The sequence below is a fragment of the Miniopterus schreibersii genome, assembly GCF_964146895.1.
Source record: "Miniopterus schreibersii genome assembly, chromosome: 1".
In the NCBI taxonomy this organism is placed as follows: Eukaryota; Metazoa; Chordata; class Mammalia; order Chiroptera; family Miniopteridae; genus Miniopterus; species Miniopterus schreibersii.
Window position 1 is genome coordinate 119,949,881 of NC_138101.1, and position 24,166 is coordinate 119,974,046.

Genomic DNA, 24,166 nt, shown 5'->3' on the forward strand with positions numbered 1-24,166 from the left:
CTTTGAAATAGCTTGTTTCAGCGGATGTTAGAGAAGTTACACTTCAGGGGCTTAAAATTTGAGTGAGGAAAATACAGGAGGGCCTTTTATGTGTTAACCTTTGCTTAATGTTGCACTAGTAGGATGTGGTTATTATCCTTATTTTACCCATGTAGCTCAGAAAGGCTAGTTGGCCAAAGCTATTAAGAAGTAGGGAAGGGCCCCGCGGGGCGTGGCTCAGCAGTTAGGTCAGCGTGGACCAGGGATCCGGGAGGTTTGATTCCAGGTCGGGCACATGCCTGGGCTGCGGGCTGGATCCCCGGGGGGGCGGCGGGGGGGGGGGCAGCCTGTGGATGACCCTCTCATCACCGACGTCTCTCTCTCTCCCTTCCTCTCTCTGAAGTCAATAAAGATAGATTAAAAAAGAAAAAAATAAGTAGAGAAGGGATTAAAATAGGGCTGGCTAATTTCTAAACTTTGTGTACTTTGTTTTTTACCATACTGTCGAAGAAGGGATAAAAGGAGACTAGTCCCGGGGACAAAATCCTGATCCCCTGCATCTTGGAGAAGCTGAAGGCGCTGAAGTAGCAGAGTGGGATTTCATGAGCCATTAATTATAAAGTGTCATAAATTTTTAAACACTTCCAAGAGGTTACGAGAAGATGGAAGCAAATTAAAAAGGCTGTTTGGGTCTCGCTGGCCCTCGGGGTAGGCTCAGGCCCGGCCCGCAGGTGGGAACCCTGGGCCGGCCTGGGTCCTCATGCGCCCCGCGCGGCGCCCGGGGTCCACCAGGACTGCCAAGGAAACCACCGCTGCCGGACGCTGAGCTCGGACACGAGCTCAGAAGGGAGAGGCCCGAGCAGCCACGAGCTCGCAGACGCCCCACAGTCCCAGGCGGCCGGAGCGCCGGCGGCGGCCAGGGCCACGCGGAGGACACGGGCCGCGCCAGCTGCCCCAGACCGGCCCCGTTAGGGGGCGGGGCTACGCGAGCGGGCGCGCGGGCCACGTGATCCGCCGCGGAGCCTGCGCGCAGCCGGCCAGATCGCGTCGGGAGCGGGCGCTGCAGCTGGAGCCGAGACCCGAGCGGAGAGCGCGCCGAGGCCGCTGTGCCCGGGTGGGCCGCCCCAGCCGCCGCCATGGGCAGTGAGTAGTGGCGGCGCGGCCGGGCTCGCCAGGCGGCGCCTGGAGCGGGGTTCGCGCCGAGGGCTCGGGCCCGCGGGCCTGCGGGCGGTGGGGCTGACGCCGGCTCGGGCCGTCCAGCCCGCGGGCTGCTGCGTAGAGGTGGGCGGGAGGCCTCAGCCGGAGCTCCTCCAACCTTGGCGAGGCCTTGCCCTGGCCGCCTGCGGGGACCCGGGCCCGCAGGGCCGGTATTTGCGCTCCATGGGTGGCGAAGCGCAGGGAGGCCCCTGGGTTTGGGGGCGTGGAGTTAGAGAACTGGGCAAAACCTGGACCACTTTGAATTTTTCAGGAGATAAAAAGGTCATATTTTTATTGCCAAATCACCCTTTCTTGGCATGTTATGATGAGTAAAGCTTCCAGACTTGTTTAATTTTAGAAAAGTGATGCATGTCATATATTTTAGGGGAGGAAACGAATATGTTTAGGTAGCATAGAGTTTTCCTTAAAATTTTTATTTCAGTCATTCTGAGGCGTTTACTGAAAACTCACTGTGTGTAAGGTTGTTTGAGCCTTAAGGACAAGGCCTTGTATTATGGGGATCTTCTGAGGCCCTCCCCCAGACACTCAGCACCACACATATTACATAGCTGTTCAGATGTTTGTAGGATGAATGGGTTACTGCACACCCAAGCTGTGCACCCATTGGCCAACTAGTGGACTTTTGGGGGAAGCTAGAAAGGAAGTAGAGGAGACTCTGGCATTTAATTTACAGTATAATGGGTAAAATTTTGCAACACAAGAGTAGACATGTAGCAGACAAAAGCATTGCTTAAACATAAATCCTACAGCACAGGTGATCATGAAATGACAGAACATCTGGGAGGGTGGCTTGGATTGATATGCGATGGGAAAGGGATAAAGGGATAAAGGGATTCTAGGAAGTTTCCTGATGTGGTTGCTATTTGTTTTGTATCAGAGATGAACACTTTCATAATTCAAATTTACTTTCCAAATAGTTCAAAATGGTATGGGTTACAAACATCCACCCATGAGAATTTCAGAACTCTATCAGATAAATCAGTGAGTGCCATCATTTTGAGGTTTTATAAAAAAGATAGACTTTGACTAACTGCTGAAGTATAATTGTCAGTTTTAAAACAATTTCATGATACTAGTACAGAATCATGGGGAAGATGATCATAACTAATAGCTAGTTGCGGCCTCTTGTGTTTCTGCATATTGCAGACGCTGGCCAAGACTGAAGACTGAGAGATTATTATCTTCACTCTCCAGTTCTTTGGAAGGGTTTGACTTCAGTCACAGCAGAAGATGCTGTCTCTCCTTAAAGAACCTTGGTTTATCTCTTATATATTATAAGAGTAGCCTGGGAAAGCAGTTATGTTTGATGAAATGTAATTGTCATTCTCAGGGCTGTTTATTGTGCATAAGCAAGTACTTTCAGATCATTATGTGGGAAAGCATTCAAGCAATGAATAGTGACTTAATGAAATGAAGTAAAAGTTATATATAAAAGCGATTCCATGATCTTACTCACTGCAGCATCTTTCAGTTTAAATTAAGTAACTTATGTGGTTTATGTTCTTTATGTATAAAAGGATTGGATAACGCATGAGGAAGCAAAATCATGATTAAAAGGATACTTGTATTACTTGTCTTTTACTGACTGAGCCCTTAAACTTTTTGGATTTTTTTTGTTTCTAGAATTATTTCTCTTTTCTATATTTGAAATGGAGAGCATTATGATTAATTTTGGGAGTGGAGAATGGGATGAATTGACATTAAAAGTTAGAGAACATTTGCATTTGATTCTGTAAAAAGATACATCTCTTTTTTAAAAACTGTGATAGGCACATTTATTCTTTTTTTCCCCCCACAGTCAAATTTTTAGAAGTTATCAAACCTTTCTGTGCGGTTCTACCAGAAATTCAGAAACCTGAAAGGAAAGTAAGTATAATACTTAGTAATATAGAGGCTTCCTAATGGACTTATTCTGCTAAACTAGCAAGATTGATTTATTTTCCCCCAACCCTATTGTGGTTGTACTTGGAAAAATATTACCTTCTTCCAAGAGGCATGAAGTGAATAAAACTAGTATAGACCTGTTTAGATAGCTTGTCTCATGGTTTCAAAAATAACTGTTCTTGAAGTTCTAACATTTCCAAAACAAGTGTTTTTTTGGCCTGTGTGTTAGGTAAGATATAATGTTTCCCTGTCTGTAGTGATCTTTATAATTCCTGTAGTATGGGGTGTGCACTGTGCTTGCTAATGAATGGCCCTACCTGCTGGTCTTTTCGAAGAGTACAGCTGTTTTACATAAATTGCAACTGTGCAAGTATACACCTTCCATTTTTTGATTCATTCAGTGCAAAGAAGAATCACAGGAATGCATTCAAGAAGATATTGTGACTGCATCAAATTGTTCTTCCATCATTGTGCACTTCTGGAGATAGGGTATTTAAATTCCAGAAATATTGTTAATCCCAAACTGGCCAGTTCCCAGACATTCCTCTTCTACTGTAATTTTGATTTCTCATGAAACTAACAGACATACAGACATAAAAAGAGATAGATAAAACTTTTGTTAAACTTACCCTTTTATTTAGAAGTATATTCCTTTTGTATTGCTTTGAGGTTATAAAAATAGATGTTCATATACTATTACACGCAGGCCTAGCTTTGCATAGCACTCGGTTAACTGAAATGCGTGCATATTGGATGGTGCCTTGCTTTGCATCCTTTTCGGTTTTAGTTAACAGTATAGTGCGATGAGGACCACCTGTATTTAAATTATATTCTTGCAAAAGTAAAGAAAGTTATATTTGAGAAAAAAAGTTATGTTTGAGAAGTTCAGGTGTTTGGTTTAGCTGCTGCTAATCAAGGGTGAGAGTATTTTAAGAGTTAAAAATAGCTTGTCATGTTGGGGAATGTTGGCTATGCTTTAATAGGGGTTTTTGCTTTATATTTCCTTTTTCTTGGCTTTGATCGACTGTTTTTTATATTTTGTTGTAAGATCCAGTTTAGAGAGAAGGTACTATGGACTGCTATAACTCTCTTCATTTTCTTAGTATGTTGTCAGGTATGTAACCAAAAAATTAAATAAATGTCTGTACTCTTGTTCTAAGGTTTTGGTTGGTTAGAATTTGAGAAACTTATTTTAATTAAAAAATATACTGAATTATTTTGAGCATTATTATTATTTTTAACAAGTTGATAGTGAATATGGTTATCTTGTCCTACTCTGTATTTCTTTTGTTTTACTAGTGGGTTTGAACATTTTCTCCTTTTTTTCCTCTTAGTTTTCAGTTAATAATCTTTACCCATTGTTCCCTTGAGATTTTTTTCTTATTGATTTATGACAGGTTTTTTTTTCTCCTTTAAATATATGTTTATTGATTTCAGAGAGAGGAAAGGAGAGGGAGAGAGAGAGATAGAAACATCAATGATGAGAGAGTCATTGATCGGCTGCCTCCTGCATGCCCCCAACTGGGGATCGAGCCCTCAACCCGGGCATGTGCCCTGATGGGGAATTGAACCCTGATCGCCTGGATCCTAGGTCAATGCTCAGCCGCTGAGCCACGCCCGCCTGGGCTATGATAGGTTTTAAATATGAGTGTTAAACCTTTTACATATGTATGGACATTTATATTCTTTCCATTTTGTTTGCCTCTTACCATATTGTAGATAGCATGTATTAATTTAAAAATTCTAAAACACCAAATTCTAGAACCCCAGGGATATACTGTGTTTATAAATTAATAAAATTCAGTGATGCTTTAAGAAATTTTTCTTTAGAGATTAAGTTTATAAAATGTGACTTCTCCATGTCACAGGGTTATTGCGAGGATTAAAGTAGATAATTTAGGGGAGGATTTTGGAAAGCTATTGAAATACATAGAAATTTTTTGTTTTGTTTTGTTAATCCTCACTCGAGGATTTTTTTCCATTGATTTTTACAGAGAGTGAAAGGGAGGGAAGGAGACAGAGAGAGAGAGAGAGAGAAAGAGAAAGAGATGTGAAAGAGATACGTTGATTGGTTGCCTCCCGCACATGCCCCCATTGGGGGCTGGGGATTGAACCTGCAACCCAGGTATGTGCCTTGACCAGGAATCAAACCTGAGACCCTTCTGTACATACATGGGTGTATGCTCCAACCACTGAACCACACTGGCTATGGCAGAGTACATTTTAAAAAATTATATTAAGCAGTAAAACCGATTAGGTCTGTAATTTGGAGAAAAGCCAAATATATTTTTTGAAGTGAGACGATTTGATCATTATTTTATTGTACTCAGTTTATTTATTTATTTAAAAAAATATCTTTATTGATTTCAGAAAGGAAGGGAGAGGGGGAGAGAGAGATAGATACATCAATGATGAGAGAGTCATTGATCGGCTGCCTCCTGCACGTCCCTGACTGGGGATCCAGCCCACAGCTTGGGCATGTGCCCTTACCGGGAATCAAACCCCGATCGCCTGGATCCTAGATTGATACTCAACCGCTGAGCCACGCCTGGCCAGGCTGTACTCAGTTTAAAATTGTTTTGGGTGGTTAGGGAGAGAGAACTTTTAAAAAATACTGAGAGTGCAAAGAAAAACATAATCATTCATATCCCTAGCATGTACTTTGAACATCTCAGAAATCCCCCTTCCCTCCCTTTAAAAAAAATCAGATTTATGAAGGTATAATTTATGTATGGTAAAATACACCCATTTTTTCAAGTGTACATTTTGAAAAGTTTTGATAAACATACACCCACATACTTACTACCTCAGTGGATATAGAACATATCTATCACTCCAGAAAGTTCCCTGTAACCTGTCTCAAAAAGCCTTACCTCGCCCAGTTGGGCATGGTTCAGCAGTTGAGCATCAACCTAGGATCCAGGAGATCGAGATTGGATTGGATTCCCAGTCAGGGCGCATGCCCAGGTTGTGGGCTGGATCCCCAGTCGGGGGCGTGCAGGAAGCAGCCGGTCAATAACTCTCTCATCACTGATGTTTCTGTCTCTCTCTCTCTCCCTCTCCCTTCCTCTCTCTGAAATCCATAAAGATATATTTGAAAAAAAAAAAAAAAGCCTTACCTAACCTCCAGTCTTAGACAACCATTGGTCTGTTTTCTTTTCCTGTGATTTGATTAATCTTTTCTAGAGTTTGATATAAATGGTATCACACAGTATTAGTCCTTAGAACCTGACTTCATCATCAGCTTTTTGCGATTCATTCATGTTGTTGGTATAGCAATGATTTATCCCTTTTTATTTGTTAGTGGTGTTCTACTGTATGTCTATATCACAATTTGTTCATCTAGTCACTTGGGTTGTTTCCAAATTTTAACTATAGCAAATAAGTTGCTGTAAACATTCATGAACGACACCTTTTGTGCACATGTTTACATTTCTCTTGGGTAAATACCTAGGCGTAAAATTGCTGGGTTGTTTGGTAAATATATGTTCAGCTTTGTAAGAAACTTGTCAAACTTTGTCAAACTCTTTTCCAAGTGGTCGCCCCATTTTTATATTCCCACCAATCAGGTATAGGAGTTCCAGTTGCTCTGCTTCCTTGTCTACTCTTGCTATTGTTACACATTTTAATTTAGCCCTTCCAATGGATAAGGTTTTAATTTATATTGCCCTGATAAATGATATTGAAGTTGTATTTTGCATTTCCCTGGTAAGTGATATTGAGGAACTTTCTTGTGTATTTATTGGGCACTCTTTTTGTCTTTTGTAAAGTGTCTTTTCAAATCTCTTGCCCACTTGAAAAAATTGGATTATTGTCCCATTATTGAATTATGTGCATTTTTAATATTTTCTGTATACAAGTCCTTTGTCAGATACACACACACACACACATAGTGAATATTTTTCTTAGTCTATGGCTTGCCTTTTCATTTTCTTAATATATTTTGAAGAGTAGAAGTTTATAATTTTGATGAGATTATCTTTTTCTTTGACGGCTCATGGTTTTTGTTTCCTATCTAAGAAATTTTTCAACAGCCCAAGTGCCCATCAGTAGAGGAGTGGATAAAGAAGCTGTGGGACATTCACGCTGTGGAATACTATGCAGCTGTAAAAAAGAAGGATCTTTTATCCTTTGGCACAGCATGGAGGGAACTAGAAAGTATTATGCTAACTGAAATAAGCCAGTCAGAGAAAGACAAGTACCACATGATCACACTTATATGTGGAATGTAATAAACAAAATAAATTGATGAACAAAATGGATCCAGAGACATAGAGGCATGGAACAGACTGAGGGATCTCAGAGGGAAGGTGGGGAGGGGGAAGTGCGTGGGGAGAGATTAATCAAAGAACTTATATGTTTATAAGCATAACCCACGGACACAGACACTGGTCTGGGCAAGGCCTGGGGGTGGGATGGATGCCAGGTAGAGGGAATCAATGGGGGTAAAAAGGGGACATCTGTAGTATTTTCAACAATAAAGATAAAGAAACTTAAAAAAAAGAAAAAAATTTTTGCCTATTCTAAGGTCATGAAAGTTTTTCCCCTGTATTCAAAATATCTTATAGCTTGTATGTTTTGGTCTGTGATCTATTTCAAGTTAATTTTTGTGTATGGCATGAGGTAAGGTTGGAGTTCACTTTTTTCCTGTATGGATAGCCAGTTGTTGAAAAGGCTATCCTTTCTCCAATGAATTACCTTGGCATCTTTTTTTTTTTTTTTTTTTTTTAAATATGTCTTCATTTGATTTCAGAGAGAGGAAGGGAGAGGGAGAAAGAGAGATAGAAACATCAATGTTGAGTCATTGATTGGCTGCCTCCTGCACACCCTCCACTGGGGATCGAGCCCACAACCTGGACATATGCCCTGACCGGGAATTGAATCTCGATCTCCTGGATCATAGGTTGATGCTCAACTGCTGAGCCATGCCAGCCTGGCTACCTTGGCATTTTTTTTTTTTTCAGGAGCATGTTTATTGTGTTTGAGATGATACATCAGGTGCTCTCTGACCTTGGCATCTTTGTTGAAAATCAATTAACCACATATGGATGGATCTATTTCTGCACCCTTTGTTCTGTACCATTGACTATGCCCATTGTTACTGTAAACCAGACCTTTTTATTTACTGCTGCTTTATACTAAGTCCTGTAATCAGGTCATAATAGTCCTCCAACTTTGTTCTTCTTTTTCAGAATTCTAGGTTCTTCATATTTCCATATCAATTTTAGAATCAGTTTATCAATTTCTATAAGAAAGACTGCTGGGATTATGATTTGTATTGCATTGAATTTACAGATGAGTTTTGAGAGAATTACCATCCTTACAGTAGTGAATCTTCTGATCCAGTGTTCAGCAAACATTTTTCTGTAAAGAACTAGACAGTAAATATATATATATATGTATATATATATTTAAATATATATCTTTATTGATTTCAGTGAGAGAAAGGGGGGGAGGGAGAGAGAGACAGAAACATCAGTAATGAGAGAGTCGTCATTGATCGGCTGCCTCCTGCGTGCCCCTTCTTGGGATTGAGCCCGTAACCTGGACATGTGCCCTGACCGGGAATTGAACCGTGATCTCCTGGATCCTAGGTTGATACTCAACCGCTGAGCCATGCCCGGCCAGGCAGTAAATATTTTAAGTATGACATTTTTCATGACTGTTTCATGCAGTAAGTTTATGCATTTTATGTTACTTTATTTTTCTTTCCATAGTATGTTTACATAGTTGCTAAGCTGTATCTTTCTGACTTTCTCCTACTTAGACAGTTCTGCTCAGTGTGGGTGATTTCTTGATTCTCTTTTTTCCTGATCCTCAAACAGCTTTATTTTCTGCTTCCAGCCACAATTTAAGAGTTTGGTGTCTCCTGTTCTACTCTGTTTTTTTTTACTCCAGGGAATGGTGGAAAGTGTAATAAGCTGGGGTAAGTGCAGTAAATGCTGCCTGGCTCTGCCCTCTCTCTCCTTAGATTTTTGTTTAGTGTTTTGTGAGGATTCTCCCTGTGTGAGAGAGCAGGGCTCTGTTCCATTCCAGACTTCAAACCATTGCCCAATTTCCGATTAAGTGTATGCCCGTTGTCATCAGCCCTATCAGAGATCCCCATGGCCCCCTCTCTCATCATTTCTTTTCAGCTGCTGTTTCTACTTCCCTTCTAGTTAAAGGAGGCAAAAAGATATCTGTAGTCTGCTCTTTTCCAGGCTGGATTTGAAATGTAGTGGGAATTCTGAGGATTCTGTTGCCTTCCCTTTGTGATGGTTGGAGGAGCTTTGTGCTGAGTCTCTCTGCTCCTCCATTGTCTGCTGTTTTCTTCCCCTGTGACCACCATTGTTTCAAGTTTATCATCCCTTTTTTTGTTTGGCTGCTTTATGGATTTTGTTCTTGTTTTCCTTAGCTTTTAAAATTCTTATTAGCTTTTCACTATTTTACATGTTAAATATATGTTTTCTTGTGTCAAGGAGGGAAATTCTGTAATTTAATTGCAACTTGTCATCTTAACCCAGAAATAGCTTGCTTGGTTTTCAGTTCCTATTTCCTTTGGAAATCCCTAGTGCTAACTTTCTATTTTCCATCTGGTTGGTTCAGGGTTTCCATTAAATCATGAATTCTTGTTTTTCCGAAGTACTATACTGTATTTTGTTAAATTGAAACCAATTTTTAGATATAATTGCCATTCAACTATATTATACAACTTCTGTACATGTACAATACTGAGTACATGTACATTATTTTGTACATGTACAATATTGAGTAATTTGTATAATTACTGAGTTTAATAACCCTGTTGACTACAGGAAAGGATTGGTGGTTGGTTGACTTTCTTATTCAGTATCCCACATACCATCTAATCATGGAGGTATAGTGCCTGTTTCATCTGATGCAATTAAAAAAACAAATTTGACTGACTGACCTATTTCCCACTTAGGGAATATTGTGATATGGACTATACAGTACTGTCAGTTTGTTTTTATATGATAACTTCCTTCCTCTCCACCCCTCACATTAGCTGAAGTGTGTCTGCATATCCATGCTTCTTGCTTCATCAGTTTTGCTCCCCAGCTAATAAATTCAGATGTTCACAGAGGTTTAGGTTGATCAGATGGGTTGTTTAAAACTTCTGGCAGCATCTTTTGCAATTGAAAAAAAAATCACCTTTTATTTTTCAGTTATAGTTGACATATAATATATTAGTTTCAGATATACACCCCAGTGATTAGACATTATATAGCTTACTAAGTGATCATCCTGATAAATCTAGTACCCATCTGACAGCATACATGGTTATTAGAATAGTATTGTCTATATTCCCTATGCTGTCTTTACATCCCTATGACTATTCTGTAACAACTAATTTGTACTTCTTAATCCCTTCACCTTTCTCACCCATCCCCCCAACCCCCCTCCCATCTGGCAACCATCAAAATGTTCTCTGTATCTATGAATCTGTTTCTGTTCTGCTTGTTTGTTTTGTTTTTTATATTCATTTGTTGATAGACATGTATTTATTGCCAATTTATTGTTCATATTTTTTATCTTTCCCCTCTTCCTCCTCTTTTTTCCTCCTCCTCTCTTCTTCTTAAAGAAGACCCTTTTTAGCTTTTCATGTAATATGAGTTTGGTGGTGATGAACTCCTTTAGCTTTTCCTTGTCTCTGGGAAGCTCTTTATGTGTCCTTTGATTCTAAATGATAGCTTTGCGGAGTAATCTTGGTTGTAGGTCCTTGCTTTTCATCCCTTTGAATATTTCTTGCCACTCCCTTCTGGCCTGCAAAGTTTCTATTGAGAAATCAGTTGATAGTCTTATGGGAGCTCCCTTGTACGTAACTAATTGCTTTTCTCTTGCTACTTTTAAGATTCTCTGTCTTTAACTTTTGGCATTTTAATTATGATGTGTCTTGGTGTGGGCCTCTTTGGGTTCATCTTGTTTAGGACTCTCTGTGCTTCCTGGACTTGTACGTCTATTTCCTTCACCAGATTAGGGAAATTTTCTGTTAATATTTTTTTCAAAAAGGTTTTCAATTTCTTGCTCTCTCTCTTCTCCTTCTTGCAACCCCATGATGTGAAAGTTGATATGTGTGAAGTTGTCCCAAAGGCTCCTTACACTATCTTCATTTTTTTAATTCTATTTTTCTTTTGCTGTTCGAATTGGGTGTTTTATGCTTCATTATATTCTGAATTGCTGTTTTGATTCTTGGCTTCATATACTCTACTGTTGATTCCCTGTATATTATTCTTCATTTGAGTTACTGTATTCTTCATTTCTTACTGGTTCTTTTTTATGGTTTCTGTGTCCTTTTTTATGCTGTTGAAGTTCTCTCTAAGTTCATCTACTGCTTCCCTAAGTTCCGTGGGCATCCTATAACCAGTGCTTTGAACTCTGCATCTAGTAGATTGCTTGTCTCCATTTTGTTTAATTCTTTTCCTGGAGTTTTATTCTGTTCTTTCATTTGGGACATGTGTCGTGTCCCCCCCCCTCCGGACTTTGGCAACCTCTTTGTTTTTGTTTCTTTGTTTTTTGTTTTTGTTACTCCTCACTGGAGGATATTTTTTCCATTGATTTTTAGAGAGAGTGAAAGGGGGGGATAGGCATAGAGAAAGAGGGGGAAGAGAGAGAAACATCGATGTGAGAGAGACACATCAATTGATTGCCTCCCACATGTGACCCGATGAGGGCTGGGGTTTGAACCTGCAACCCAAGTATGTGCCCTTGACTGGGAATCTAACCCATGACCCTTAGGTGCACAGGCTCTCTAACCACTGAGCCACACTGACCAGGGCCCTGTGTTTGTTTCTATGTATTAGGTACAGCTGCTTTGTCTCCTCAGCTTGGTAGAGTGGCCTAGTGTAGTAGGTGTCCTGTAGACACCTGTAGGGTCAAGTGGCACAGCTTCCCCAATCACCCAAGCTGGGCACTCCTGGTGTATCAACCTCCCCCACACCCCCAATGTAGGCTTTGCACATCCTCCTGTAGTTGAGCCTTGATTGCTGTTGGCATGTCAATGGCAAGGATTTACCCATAGAGGATCAACTGTGCACAGGCCTGCCCCAGAGAGCAGGACTTACTTCAGTGGGGTTTGGTGTCTGTTGAGTCATCCCCCTGAATGTGTCATTTTGGAGGTGGTTGTGTGGTGCTTCAGTGTGGTATGAAGCTGTCCACTGGGTGCGCTGGCTCTGAGGCCTCCTGGGAGTTGAAGGCCAAGGTCATCCGCCACCTGTGCTCTGTCCAGGGGCACCCAGCGTGAACTACAAAATGATCTGCATATGGCTGTTACTTGTGCTGGGGTTGAAGCTGCCCCTGTGAAGCAAAGATGCAAACCAAGCCAAACTGGCTGCTGCTAGTTCTGGGTCTGGGGCCACTTAGCAAGAGGGGTGGAGCATGCTAAGACCAGATGCTTACTGTTTGAGAAATTTTAGAAAAGTCTTAATTGTGAGCCAAGACAGGCCATTGGTATGGAAAAGCTACTGGAAACAGCTTGGGTGGCCCTGCAAATTTGATGGGGCCAAGTGTCAGGGAATCACCAGGGCAGGTTTAACAGTGTGAGCCAGATTAATGGAGACTCAGATATGGCAACTGCCTGCCATCTTTGTGGAGGGAGGGCTCATCAAAGGAACAATGGCCTATGCCAGCATTTTGTCTGGAAGAAAATTGCCCCCCCCCCAGCTCATGCCCCAATTCCAGACACTTTAGTTCCTCCCCATATGTCCCTGGTGCCTTTCAAGCTGCTGCCCCAGCACTGGAGCTTGGAGTGAGTCAGAGTAAGTCTGTGTGTAGGCCCTTTAAAAGGAACTTCCTGGGCCTAGCCAGCGTGGCTCAAAGGTTGAGCATCGACCCATGATTCAGGAGATCATAGGTCAGGGCACATGCCCAGGTTGCAGGTTCGATCCCCAGTGCGGGGCGTGCAGGAGGCAGCTGATCAATGACTCTCTCATCAGTGATGTTTCTCTCTCTCTCCCCTTCCTCTCTGAAATCAATAAAAATATATTTTTTTTTAAAAAGGAACTTCCTGGGATTCCAGCAACCCTCCCTCTCACTCAGGCTCAATTCCCACTGGTTTTTACAGCCAGAAGTTATGGGGGCTTTTGTTCCCAGCACTGGAACCTTGGACTTGGGGGCCAGGTGTGGGCCGGGACCCCTTGCTCCTCAGGAGGGACCTCTGGGGCCTCTCCAGCCAAGATAAACTTCCTGATTTTTATCCTCACGTGGGTGTGGGACCAGCCCGTTCCTGGTCTTGGCCCTTTCTACGGGTCTCATGTGGCTTCTTTAAATCCATAGTTGTAGGATTCTGATCAGCTAGGTTTCAGGTGGTTCGAATGATGGTTGCTCTGTAGTTTAGTTGTAATTTTGATATGGTTGTGGAAGCATGCGAGTATCGCATTTACCTACACTGCTCTCTTGGTTGTAAATTAAAAAAATCAGCTTCATATAGAGAAGGTTTTTGAAAACTGGAAAGTTATTTTTCTCTGTGTATGATCTCCACATGGTTGGAGAGGGGGTATGGCCCAGTGTTGCGTCCTAAGCGTGGGTAATATGATAGGAAGCATTATGTGCTTATTTTAAAAAATTTGATAAATAAGAGAATAAAGAAGAAAAAGTCCACCATTATCTCACCACCTACAGATAATCATTGTTTAGGATATAAAAAATATTTACACCTTGTTACCGTCTATACATATTTTTAGTGTGTTGAACTTTTATATATACAATTTTGTGCCTTTCCATTTATATACCAGAGTTTCTCAACAATGGCAGTAAATTTTAGGTTGGGTAAACCTTTGTTGTGGAAGGCTGTTCTGTGCCTTGGCAGTATCTCTGACCTCTACCCGCTAGATGCCAATAGCATCTTCTCTCAATTTGTGACAGCCAAAAAATGTCTTCAGATATTACCAGATATTCCCTGGGATGGAGGAGGGGGAACAAAATTGTCCCAGATTGAGAACCACTGTTTTATACTTAGTATTACAATATAAGCACTTTCTCATTCTGTTACAAGCTTCATAACTACAATCTTTAGTAGCTGCGTAATTTTTCTACCGTATATATCATCTTCAGTCTTAATTTGAAGTGTGGCCTTGGCTGTCATTAGTACCCATAGCTTTGCAAAATTATTTTGTGACTAGATAGGTATTTCCTATAATTTACTGATAGTATTTTTTAAAATTACGTTAAACACAAAATTTACTATCTTAACCATTTTTAAGCATACATTTCAGTAGTGGTAAGTGTATTCACATTGTTGTGCAATAAATCTTCATACTGATAGTATTTACTGAAATGCTGTAAGTAATGATTTCTGTTGTTTTTATTTTCATTAAAAAACTACCTTTAAGGTATGTTTGTTTTGTTAAAGAACATGAGAAATCATGGTGTTTTTTTAAAGTATTGCATTTTTTAAACATTACATGAATGTGTTACAAAATAAGTTTAAACTTAATTTATAGAATACATTTTTATAAAATGTTTTATGTCATATTATAGATACCACTATTTGGAATCATGTCATCAGATTCTGCAGATCCTTTTTACTGGATGAGAGTTATTCTTGCATCCAACAGAGGTATGTACTTCTTTTTTTTTTTTGCCTCCCTACTAGTACTGACATCAAATAGATCTGATATTGGAGAAACTATTTTTTGAGTCCATAAGGAGTGGGAGGATATGATAATAGAAACTTATTGCCTGGGACAAGAGACCAATATTTAAATAATTATAGAACTATGTGTTTACTTATTTATTTATTTATTTATTTTTAATCCTCACCCGAGGATATTTTTTCCATTGCTTTTCAGAAAGAGTAGAAGGGAGAGGGAGAGGGAGGGGTGGTGGAGAGAGAGAGAGAGAGAAACATCAATGTGAGAGAGACACATCAATTGGTTGCCTCCCACAAGAGCCCCGACTGGGGCCAGGGATTGAGCCTGCAACCCAGGTATGTGCCCTTGGCAGGAATTGAACCCAGGGGACCCTGGGTGGACACTCTAACCACTGAGCCAAAGTGGTTAGGGCTGTTTATTCTAATTTTAGAAATATATTACAGAGTATTGAAGTACACAGAGAATGGAGTGATTAGCACTGTCAAGAGCTTTGGTTCTCAATCCTTTAATTTTCTATTTTTTCCATTCATATATATATATATATATATATATATATATATATATATATATTTTTTTTTTTTTTTTTTTTTTTTTTTCCCTTACACACTATGTCAAGAACATTTTTTGTGCCACTAAATATTCTACAATATTGTTTTAGATAACTTTCTATGTCATTTTATATATTGCATTGTAAGAATCACAAAGCTTTTGAAGTATCTTTTTTTTTTTTAGCTTGGTATGTAATTTTTGGGCTTGATAATGTAATTTTTAATTTTGCATTAAAATAAAATGTTTAGCGTAAGTTTTAAAAATAATGATTTGGACAGATATCTTGGAAGATTTCTTTCAACAGATTTCTTTAACATTCTAAGTTTAGAATTTACTGAAATTTACATCTTTATAGTATTTATAGTAATTTTTAATGCATTGTTGCAAGATTGTGTTAATAGTGGTTTTCTTTTAAAAGTAATTTAATGTTAAATGAAAATTTGCTTGTTAACATTTAAGTATGTATTTCCATAGACGTAATTAAGGACTGGGACACTTCTAAAGTAATCTGCATGTGGATAGTAAACATCATTTTCTTCTTTCCCCTTCCTTTACAGGAACTTTAATGGAATTGGGTATCTCCCCTATTGTAACATCTGGTTTGATTATGCAGTTGTTAGCTGGAGCCAAAATCATTGAAGTTGGAGATACACCCAAAGATAGAGCTTTATTCAATGGAGCCCAGAAATGTGAGCATTAATACAATTAAGGAGCCTTTTCAAATTTGGAAATTTTGTGGTAAAGATGTTTTTCTGCAGTCTTTTATGTCTGTGGTTGTAATGTACTCCTTTTCCCTCAATTTTTTTCAGTATTTGGTATGATCATTACCATTGGGCAAGCCATTGTATATGTTATGACGGGCATGTATGGGGATCCTGCTGAAATGGGTGCTGGAATCTGTCTCCTTATCATTATTCAGGTGAGAAATCCTATTTTTTATATGCAGATAACAAAACAATTTCATCCCTTTTTTTCTAACAATTCTTTAGAATTGACTGATACATTCATTTTCTTACTTTTGATAATTGAAGTGACATGTATCAGTTGTATTGATGTGAAAATTTGAAATTTATTTTAATAGCCTCATAGCTGTGCAATATAATGAATTATGAATCAACTGTAGTTCATTGATTCTAAGATGCATTTTTCACATTTTGATGTCTGAAATCAGGATCTTTTCTTACAGTTGGTAGTGTCTTACAGTTGCTCTCAGCCAGGTGGCAGTCATGATAGTTGTCTTTTCCTATATGTGGGTCAATTTGATCATAGCCCTTCATATTGTCACATCAGTTGTTGATACTTTTTACTTTAATTGCTTTTCAAAATTTCTTCTAAAACTGCTGTGATTTGTTATTGAAATGAAAAGTTATTGTTTGTACAAAGACACAGAAAGAGCAAACTAGATTATAAACATCTATATCTAAATCCAAATCAACTTTTTAAAATAAAATTATTTTTTTATTTTTAGAGAGAGAGAGAGGAGAGGGATAGAGAGATAGAAATACCGACGAGAGAGAAGCATTATTGATCATCTGCCTCCTGCACATCCCCTACTGGGGATTGAGCCCACAACCTGGGCATGTAACCTGACTGGAATTGAACCTTGATCTCCTGGATCATAGGTTGATGCTCAACCTCTGAGCCACACTGGCTGGGTGAAAATCAGTTTTTTTGGTAATAAGTTGTATCATAGTTTAATTGGCAGCTTATTTTTCTTTCTTAGTGGTACACAAAATAGTGACATTAAAAGTAGTATCTTTAAATCAGTGAAATACTATATAAATACCCATATATGTATTCTAATAATTTTTTAAGTGGGTGCCCTGGAACGAAATTTTTGAAGGCCAACGTTATTACTCCTCTACTAAATATCTTAAAATGTGTAAAGTTTGGTAGATATTTCTGTAACATACAGTCCTTAAAAATCATTTAGAGAAGTTGCCCGGATTGTACTTAAATTACATAGTTATCTATTGAATTTTGAGAAGAAGTTTATTTAAATTAAACACAGGCATCTAGATAGAATTCTGCTTATTTGGAAATGCCTCTTCTTGCTTACTCTCTGAAATTAGGATTAGTTCAGGAAGTTTTTTCTAATAGTCAAAAGGACCAAGGTTAGAAAAATAGTTGTAAATAAAATAAAAATGCTAGTTTATTTATATATGTATTAAGAAATATGAGCATCTCAGACTGCATGGTTGACCATTCTTTTTTAAAATAAGAAACCCTATTTAGCGAGGAGATCATAATAGGAAGATCGTTTAGCAAGCATGATTCCAGATAAGGAGAGAGACTGTTCAGGTATACACTGGCATCATTAACAATAGGGAGGGCGAGCAGAAGAAGTCAGAGAGCTTCAAAGCATGAGAAACTTGACTTGCCCTTGCTGCCATGAAGATGGCGGAGGCCACGTGAGAAAGATTGCAGGTGGCTTCCAGGAATAGAGTAGTCCTTGGATGACAGCCAGGGAGAAAACAGGTACTTCAGACCTACAGTCCACAAGGACCTGGATTTTGACCTGATTCTGAATGAGCTTGAGGTGGATTTTTCCCTAGACCATTTAGATAAGAGCCTAGGCTAGCTGATGCTTTCATTTCATCCTTGGGAGGTGATGCAATGAACCCAGTCAAGCTTGCCCAGGCTTCTGATCTACGGAATTATAAGCTCATAAATTTAGGTGGTTTTAAGCTACTTAAAACAAACAGCAACAACAAAATAGAGAGGGCTTTTCTAGTGAGATGGAAACATTTGGTCTTTTGACAAGGGGAGACATTTTTAATGGGTAATTAGAACTTTGGTAGTTTTCTGAGCCCCTGTATGTTACTATTTGGTATAAAGTACATTTCTTTAAAGAATAACGTTGTCATTGCTTCTCCATTTAAAAAACACTTGATTGGCATATTTATAGCCCTTGGGAAGCATTGGAATGGATGGGAAGAGAACATTGAATAAAAACTGAGTTTAATAACTTTCAGTGCTTAAAATTTTTTCATATGCTTTCAGCATTGTTGAAGATATTGATATACTAATTGTTGCTTTATGTTTTATTTTATTCTTTAGCATTTGCTTTATGCAACCCATAGTTTAGAATAACCCTGATTTTTAAAAGATACTCAGAATTGTTACCTATCTCTTAAAATTATGCATCAGTAAAATTTTCCTAGTATTTTAGTAAGGCTAGATTTAGATTTTATGGAACCTCAATTGAGCAGTTCTGGGTTAAAGTATTGACTTCTTAAAGCATTAGAGATTTAAATTGATATAAAATAGAATTAAGCAATTCTAATGTTTTTTCAGTGTTGCAAACCCAGGAATAGTTATATTCCAGCAATGAAACAAGTACAGTGAATATATATTAATTTGTTTACATAAATTCTAGTGTACAAATAATTGTGTTTATGGTAAATTCTTCTAGTGTTAATGTATAGAGAAATATGTCATGTTTAATCATGGGTGGGTAATGACCCATTTGCTTCTTTTTAAGGCATTGCTAACACTGAAAATGTGTGGGTACACTGAAGAGATATGATTGGATCAGCATGTTTTTACCTAGAAACATAGGTTTTAAAAACAGTTTGCATGTTCTTATGTAAGGTATTTCTCACCTTAATTATTCTTGTTTCATTCACGTGGTCAGTGTTTCTCAACTAGTGAGTTTTGAAATCTAAATAGTGGTTCTTGATTAAAATAAAAAAAGAATTGAAACTATCAGTGTGCATGGCACATTGTAAAGGTAAGTATTTTTTTGTCAAACTAAGTTGTGTGTCTGCGTGTGAATGCATGTGTAGGGTTGAAATGTACAATGTTAGTTTTATGCCTGCCTTAGAGATTCATATAGATTGTACACTATACAAAAGCATACAGTTAGTATTCAGTTCTTATCTCTGTTCTAGTCAGTGAGATGCTATAACTTCCTGGTGTATAATTCTTCTCATAGTCATGTATGTGCTTTTTACCATTTTTTATCTTGTTTCTTTAATTATAGAAACCATTTCTCATTTAGGTTTCTCTCTAATTCCTTTCTCCAGTTAGAAAAATGAGTTTGACTTTCTTAGGATATACAGAAATCACTCTAATCTGATGGACATTGGGCTGAATAGGTGGTTTGAATTACAGTTGATTTAGAGATGCCCATGTGATTCCGGACAGGCCATTTAATCAGTCATTTAGTCAGAAGCCCATGATAATGCTTTTTGGTTGGCTGATAGTTTGAGGATAGCTATTATCCCCTGCACAGACGGGTTTCTGTATGATTGGAAGTATTTATTTATTACGTAATTGTGGTCAAAATAAAATCTCAATAGTAAGTCCTAACTTTTCTTTTATCTTGTCAAAATGTCAAACAGTAAAGGCAGTAAAGGATTCATGAACTCACTTAGAAGTTTTGAGAATTGTACTTTTTCCAGTCCATTGAAAGTTAAACTAAAAGACTGTCAATAGACAAGTTAGGCTCTGTACAACCATTGAAATGACAGTTAAGGAAAAATAAACCCTGTGTAAGGTAAGCATGCTTAATATGGTGTACTGTAGTTTGTTTGCTCTGTCTTCTAATGGGAATATCAGGGAAACTGAGTAAATAATGAGGAGGGGGGGATGCTTCAGAGCTGGGAGGAATGGGAGTGGCATTTTCTTCTGTAGGAGGGTGGGGACAGGTGTGAGATGGGGTAAAGTGTATTTTTTTTCTTGTTGGATTAGGTTACTGAAGCGCAGGCAAGGAGTCATATGACCAAGGTCACTTTCAAGTCTAAGCTTATTTTTTTAAAAAAAACACAACATATTTTTATTTACTTCAGAGAGAAGAAGGGAGAGGGGGAAAGAGATAGAAACATCAGTGAGAGAGAAACATTGATCAGCTGCCTCCCGCATGCCTCCTACTGGGGATTGAGCCCGCAACCCAGGCATGTACTCTGACCTGGAATCGAACCGGTGACCTCCCGGTGCATAGGATAACACTCAGCCCTCTAAGCCACACCCCCCCAGGATCTAGGGCTTATTTTTGATTGGTGCATGCTTTTATAGAAATGTCTTATCCAAGAGGAAAATTAAGAATTTTCAATTTCACATAAAGTTAGTATGCTTTTATTTTTTAAAACTTACAAACTTAGGAACCTGTGAACTCTTAACTGTCTTCAAATTTACATTTAATCTGTCGCTGTATGTATAGAATGCTTATATACATTGTTATAATCTGTGTATTTGTGCTTTACTTTTGGACTTATTCTATAGATATATATAACATACATTCACAATATTTACAATACTATGTATAATATTTTAAAAATGTATCAACATAGTTCACATACTTTTCCTTTCATGGCAGTGTACAGTTGTATCTTGTTATAATTCATTTGGCCTTTCACTTACTTGAAGATATCTGGGATATATGTTAGTTTCTCGCTGTCATAAATTCTACAACTGTGAACATTTTTGTTTTATAATGTTTTTTCCAATAAGCCTTATTTAAAGGAATAAGCCTTATTTCCCTTATTGTAAGAGAAACTTACAAGTTAAAAGGTCTGCTATAATATTTAGCAATATTTCCAATCTGATTTTCAGAATTAGCTTCTGACTAAATTAAAGCATGTTAAAAGATGCAGAGTCATAATAGTGATATTGTAACTGTTAGGTTTGAATGTTAGACATGTCCATACTTTGAAAATAGTCACTGGTGCTTGTCTTCCCCTTTCTTGAGTTTTTTCTTGCTTCTGCTTACTTGCATTTCTTTCCCCACAGTTGTTTGTTGCTGGTTTGATTGTGCTGCTGTTAGATGAGCTGCTACAGAAGGGTTACGGCCTGGGGTCTGGTATTTCCCTCTTTATTGCCACCAACATCTGTGAAACCATTGTCTGGAAGGCCTTTAGTCCCACTACTATTAACACTGGCAGAGGTACATTGCACAGTGTCTGTGACTGCACGAGTGTTTCTGGATGGGTGTTGAAAAGTAACACGTAATGAGCAGTACATGCCTGTAGACATCAGGGTTTGCTGTTCCAGTGGACAAATTAATGCTGATTGTTCAAACGTTAATAAGGAGAGATTTGTGGAGTATGAAATAGTACTTAAAAAAGAATATCTAAATTTTAGCATCTGCTTATTTAAAATTTCAGTGTTGCAAACATTTCAAAATTTTTATTTGCTTAAGCCATTGCTGTAGAACTCATTGATTTGACCAATTTCAGCATTCCTGGGGGCATCAAAAGGTAGTGGATTAAGATTTTTCAGATGAAAAAACTGTTAATCTTTGTATCATCAGGAAACACTAATACTTTTGCTGCTATTCTACTTGGCTTGGTAATAGCACCTAAATTTTGAAATATTTCATTCTGTCTTTCCCCTTACCCATCTCCACTTCTTTCTAATGCCATCCTAGATTTGTAATGGCTAACGTCTAAACTGATCCCAGCCTTAAGAAAATAGCAACAATGGTTTATTAATGTTCCTGGGAGAATAAACTTGAAGGCAAGCTTGATAGAGTAACATATGTCTTTGGAATCTGACCTCTTTACTCTGCTTTGCTGCTGCCGCCCCTCCCCTTCCCCCCAAATACTCTCTTCCCTTCCTGAAAGTAAACGAGAAGCAAAGTGTTAGGAACTAAATATTTTTTTGTTTTACTCTACTTTGGTTGTTTTCAAGAACAGTCTCTTGAGAAAACTTCAAACTTACTCTAAAAAACGTACATTTTGCCTCAATGATCTAAATATTTTTAGAAGCTATACATATGGCTATATCATAAATACTGATGAATTATTTTGACTCATATTTTCTGCTGTGTATTGGAGTTTCAAGGTTATTTGTTTTGGCCTTTGGGACAATGTTGAGTGATGTGTCTACAGTTAATTAATTTTTCTCTTGGTTTATCAGGTACTGAGTTTGAGGGTGCAGTCATCGCTCTCTTTCATTTACTGGCCACCAGGACTGACAAAGTCCGAGCTTTAAGGGAGGCTTTCTACCGTCAGAACTTACCCAATCTCATGAACCTCATTGCTACCGTTTTTGTGTTTGCTGTTGTTATATATTTTCAGGTAAGTACACTCTCCTGAAGTAAGTGGGATGTGGATTTTTATTTTGCTCTTAAAGAGAAGAATGCCATTTAAATGTTAGGATCTAATAAGACAGTGTTTCAAAATCTAGCCAAGGAAGTAATTCCTTTCTTTAGACTCTGAGGTGTAAATAAAAAACTAGAATGAAAATGAAATAGGGATTTCTCGTTGTATGTCTGTGTGTGGAAAGGTTCCGTTTTATTAGCATTATCTTTTCATACTCCCTACTGGTAACTGCTTTGGCTCTCTGTATTCTTTACGTGATATGTATAGTTCCTCTTACCCTTTAATTTTCACTTTGTAGGGATTTCGTGTTGACTTGCCCATCAAGTCGGCCCGATATCGAGGACAGTACAGCAGCTACCCCATCAAGCTCTTCTACACCTCGAACATCCCCATCATTCTTCAGTCGGCCTTAGTGTCAAACCTCTATGTTATTTCCCAGATGCTGTCTGTTCGATTCAGTGGCAACTTTTTAGTTAATTTACTAGGACAGTGGGCAGTGAGTATTTTGTCATTTATTCTAAGTGTTTACATTTATTGTAGTGTGCATTTCATGGTTATATTTTTAACTGAAAGAGATGAGCCATAATTGAAGTAGTTGCTATAACATTTTAAGAGCCACTTAACCAGGAAGCATTTTCACATCTCATTGGAGTGATCTTTTAGGCTAACATCACAGTGGCTCTCATGATTCTCTGTTTTGTAATCTCATTCCACTATTGTCTACAATAATGTTTTTTAAAAAGAAGCTATTTGTTGATAATATATGGGATACAGAAATTATCCTTTCCTGTTTTCCTCTGTTTTTCATGGCCTGAATGGCAATAAACTAGTTTGCGATATTAACTGGGCTAGAGACAGGCATGTAACTATTAGATTGAAGAGAGAACAGATGCTAGAAATAGAATCCAGTAAATTCTGACTTCCTTTTATAGGTTCCTTGTCATAGCTTCTAAAGCAATCCAGCCACATTGTTATTGTAGGATTGAATTTTGATTGATTTAAGTTCTATCACCTTACCAAGGAGTATTTTTCTCCCTTAAAATTATAGAATTAAAAAATGCCAAGTCCTTTATTCTTTTGCAGAGTATATAATTCTAGAATTTGTATTGCACTAAAGAATATTATTTTTTAGTCATTATACTGAAATGTGCTATTATGTGCATTTATCTTAATATGGTATCATTTACATTATAACTTACAGTGACTGATATATTTCTTTTACTGAAGGTAATTTTAAAAAGAAATTTAAACTTTAACAGGATAAGACAGTGATTCTTGAATGTTAGTTGGAGGAAATAGGATTCGCTCTATTTATAATACTTCTTTTCCATTCAACATAAATTTGATTACCTGTAATGAGTGGAGGAATCTTTTTCACCCCTCGTGAACTAATAGTCCAGCTATGATTATTACTATAATAATTTCAAAGTAATAAATGCATTGAATGGTTGTAGAGAGCATACTGTGACCTTGACTAAGATCCTTTTTAATGAGAGAATTCTTGGGAAATTGAATTTATCTATAAACAGTGCTTTTGATTTGGTAATAGTAATTCTAGAGGCACAGTAAAGGAATCATTTGGAAATGATAAATTCAGGAATCAGATATTTTAATCATTGCAACCAGAAATTGCTTTCCCACACCCTATATTCCAGAACTTTAATTTAATATGAGCAAATACATGCCATTCCCATTTCTGTTACTATACAAATTCTTAAATATTTGTGTGGATAAAAATCCCATTGTACGCCCAGCCGGATGTGGCTCAGCACTTGAGCTTCGACCTAGGATCCAGGAGATCGCGGTTTGATCCCCGGTTGGGGGCATGCAGGAGGCATCCAATCAATGATGACTCTATTTATTTATTTATTTATTATTTATTTATTTACTATATCTTTATTG

General features: G+C 38.2%; 1 protein-coding gene across 1 annotated transcript in view; it reads left to right on the forward strand.

The window, feature by feature from the left end:
* Positions 1 to 821: 821 nt before the first annotated feature.
* The window catches only part of SEC61A2 (SEC61 translocon subunit alpha 2), a 28,323-nt gene continuing 4,978 nt past the window's right edge, over positions 822 to 24,166 (forward strand). Inside the window, exons 1-9 of the mRNA XM_081127977.1 lie at positions 822 to 1,122; positions 2,996 to 3,063; positions 4,130 to 4,195; positions 14,557 to 14,635; positions 15,776 to 15,907; positions 16,028 to 16,137; positions 20,952 to 21,105; positions 22,080 to 22,240; positions 22,563 to 22,760. Coding sequence (XP_080984103.1) covers positions 1,116 to 1,122; positions 2,996 to 3,063; positions 4,130 to 4,195; positions 14,557 to 14,635; positions 15,776 to 15,907; positions 16,028 to 16,137; positions 20,952 to 21,105; positions 22,080 to 22,240; positions 22,563 to 22,760 — 975 coding nt within the window. The 5' untranslated portion in view covers positions 822 to 1,115. The remainder of the gene's footprint in view (positions 1,123 to 2,995; positions 3,064 to 4,129; positions 4,196 to 14,556; positions 14,636 to 15,775; positions 15,908 to 16,027; positions 16,138 to 20,951; positions 21,106 to 22,079; positions 22,241 to 22,562; positions 22,761 to 24,166) is intronic.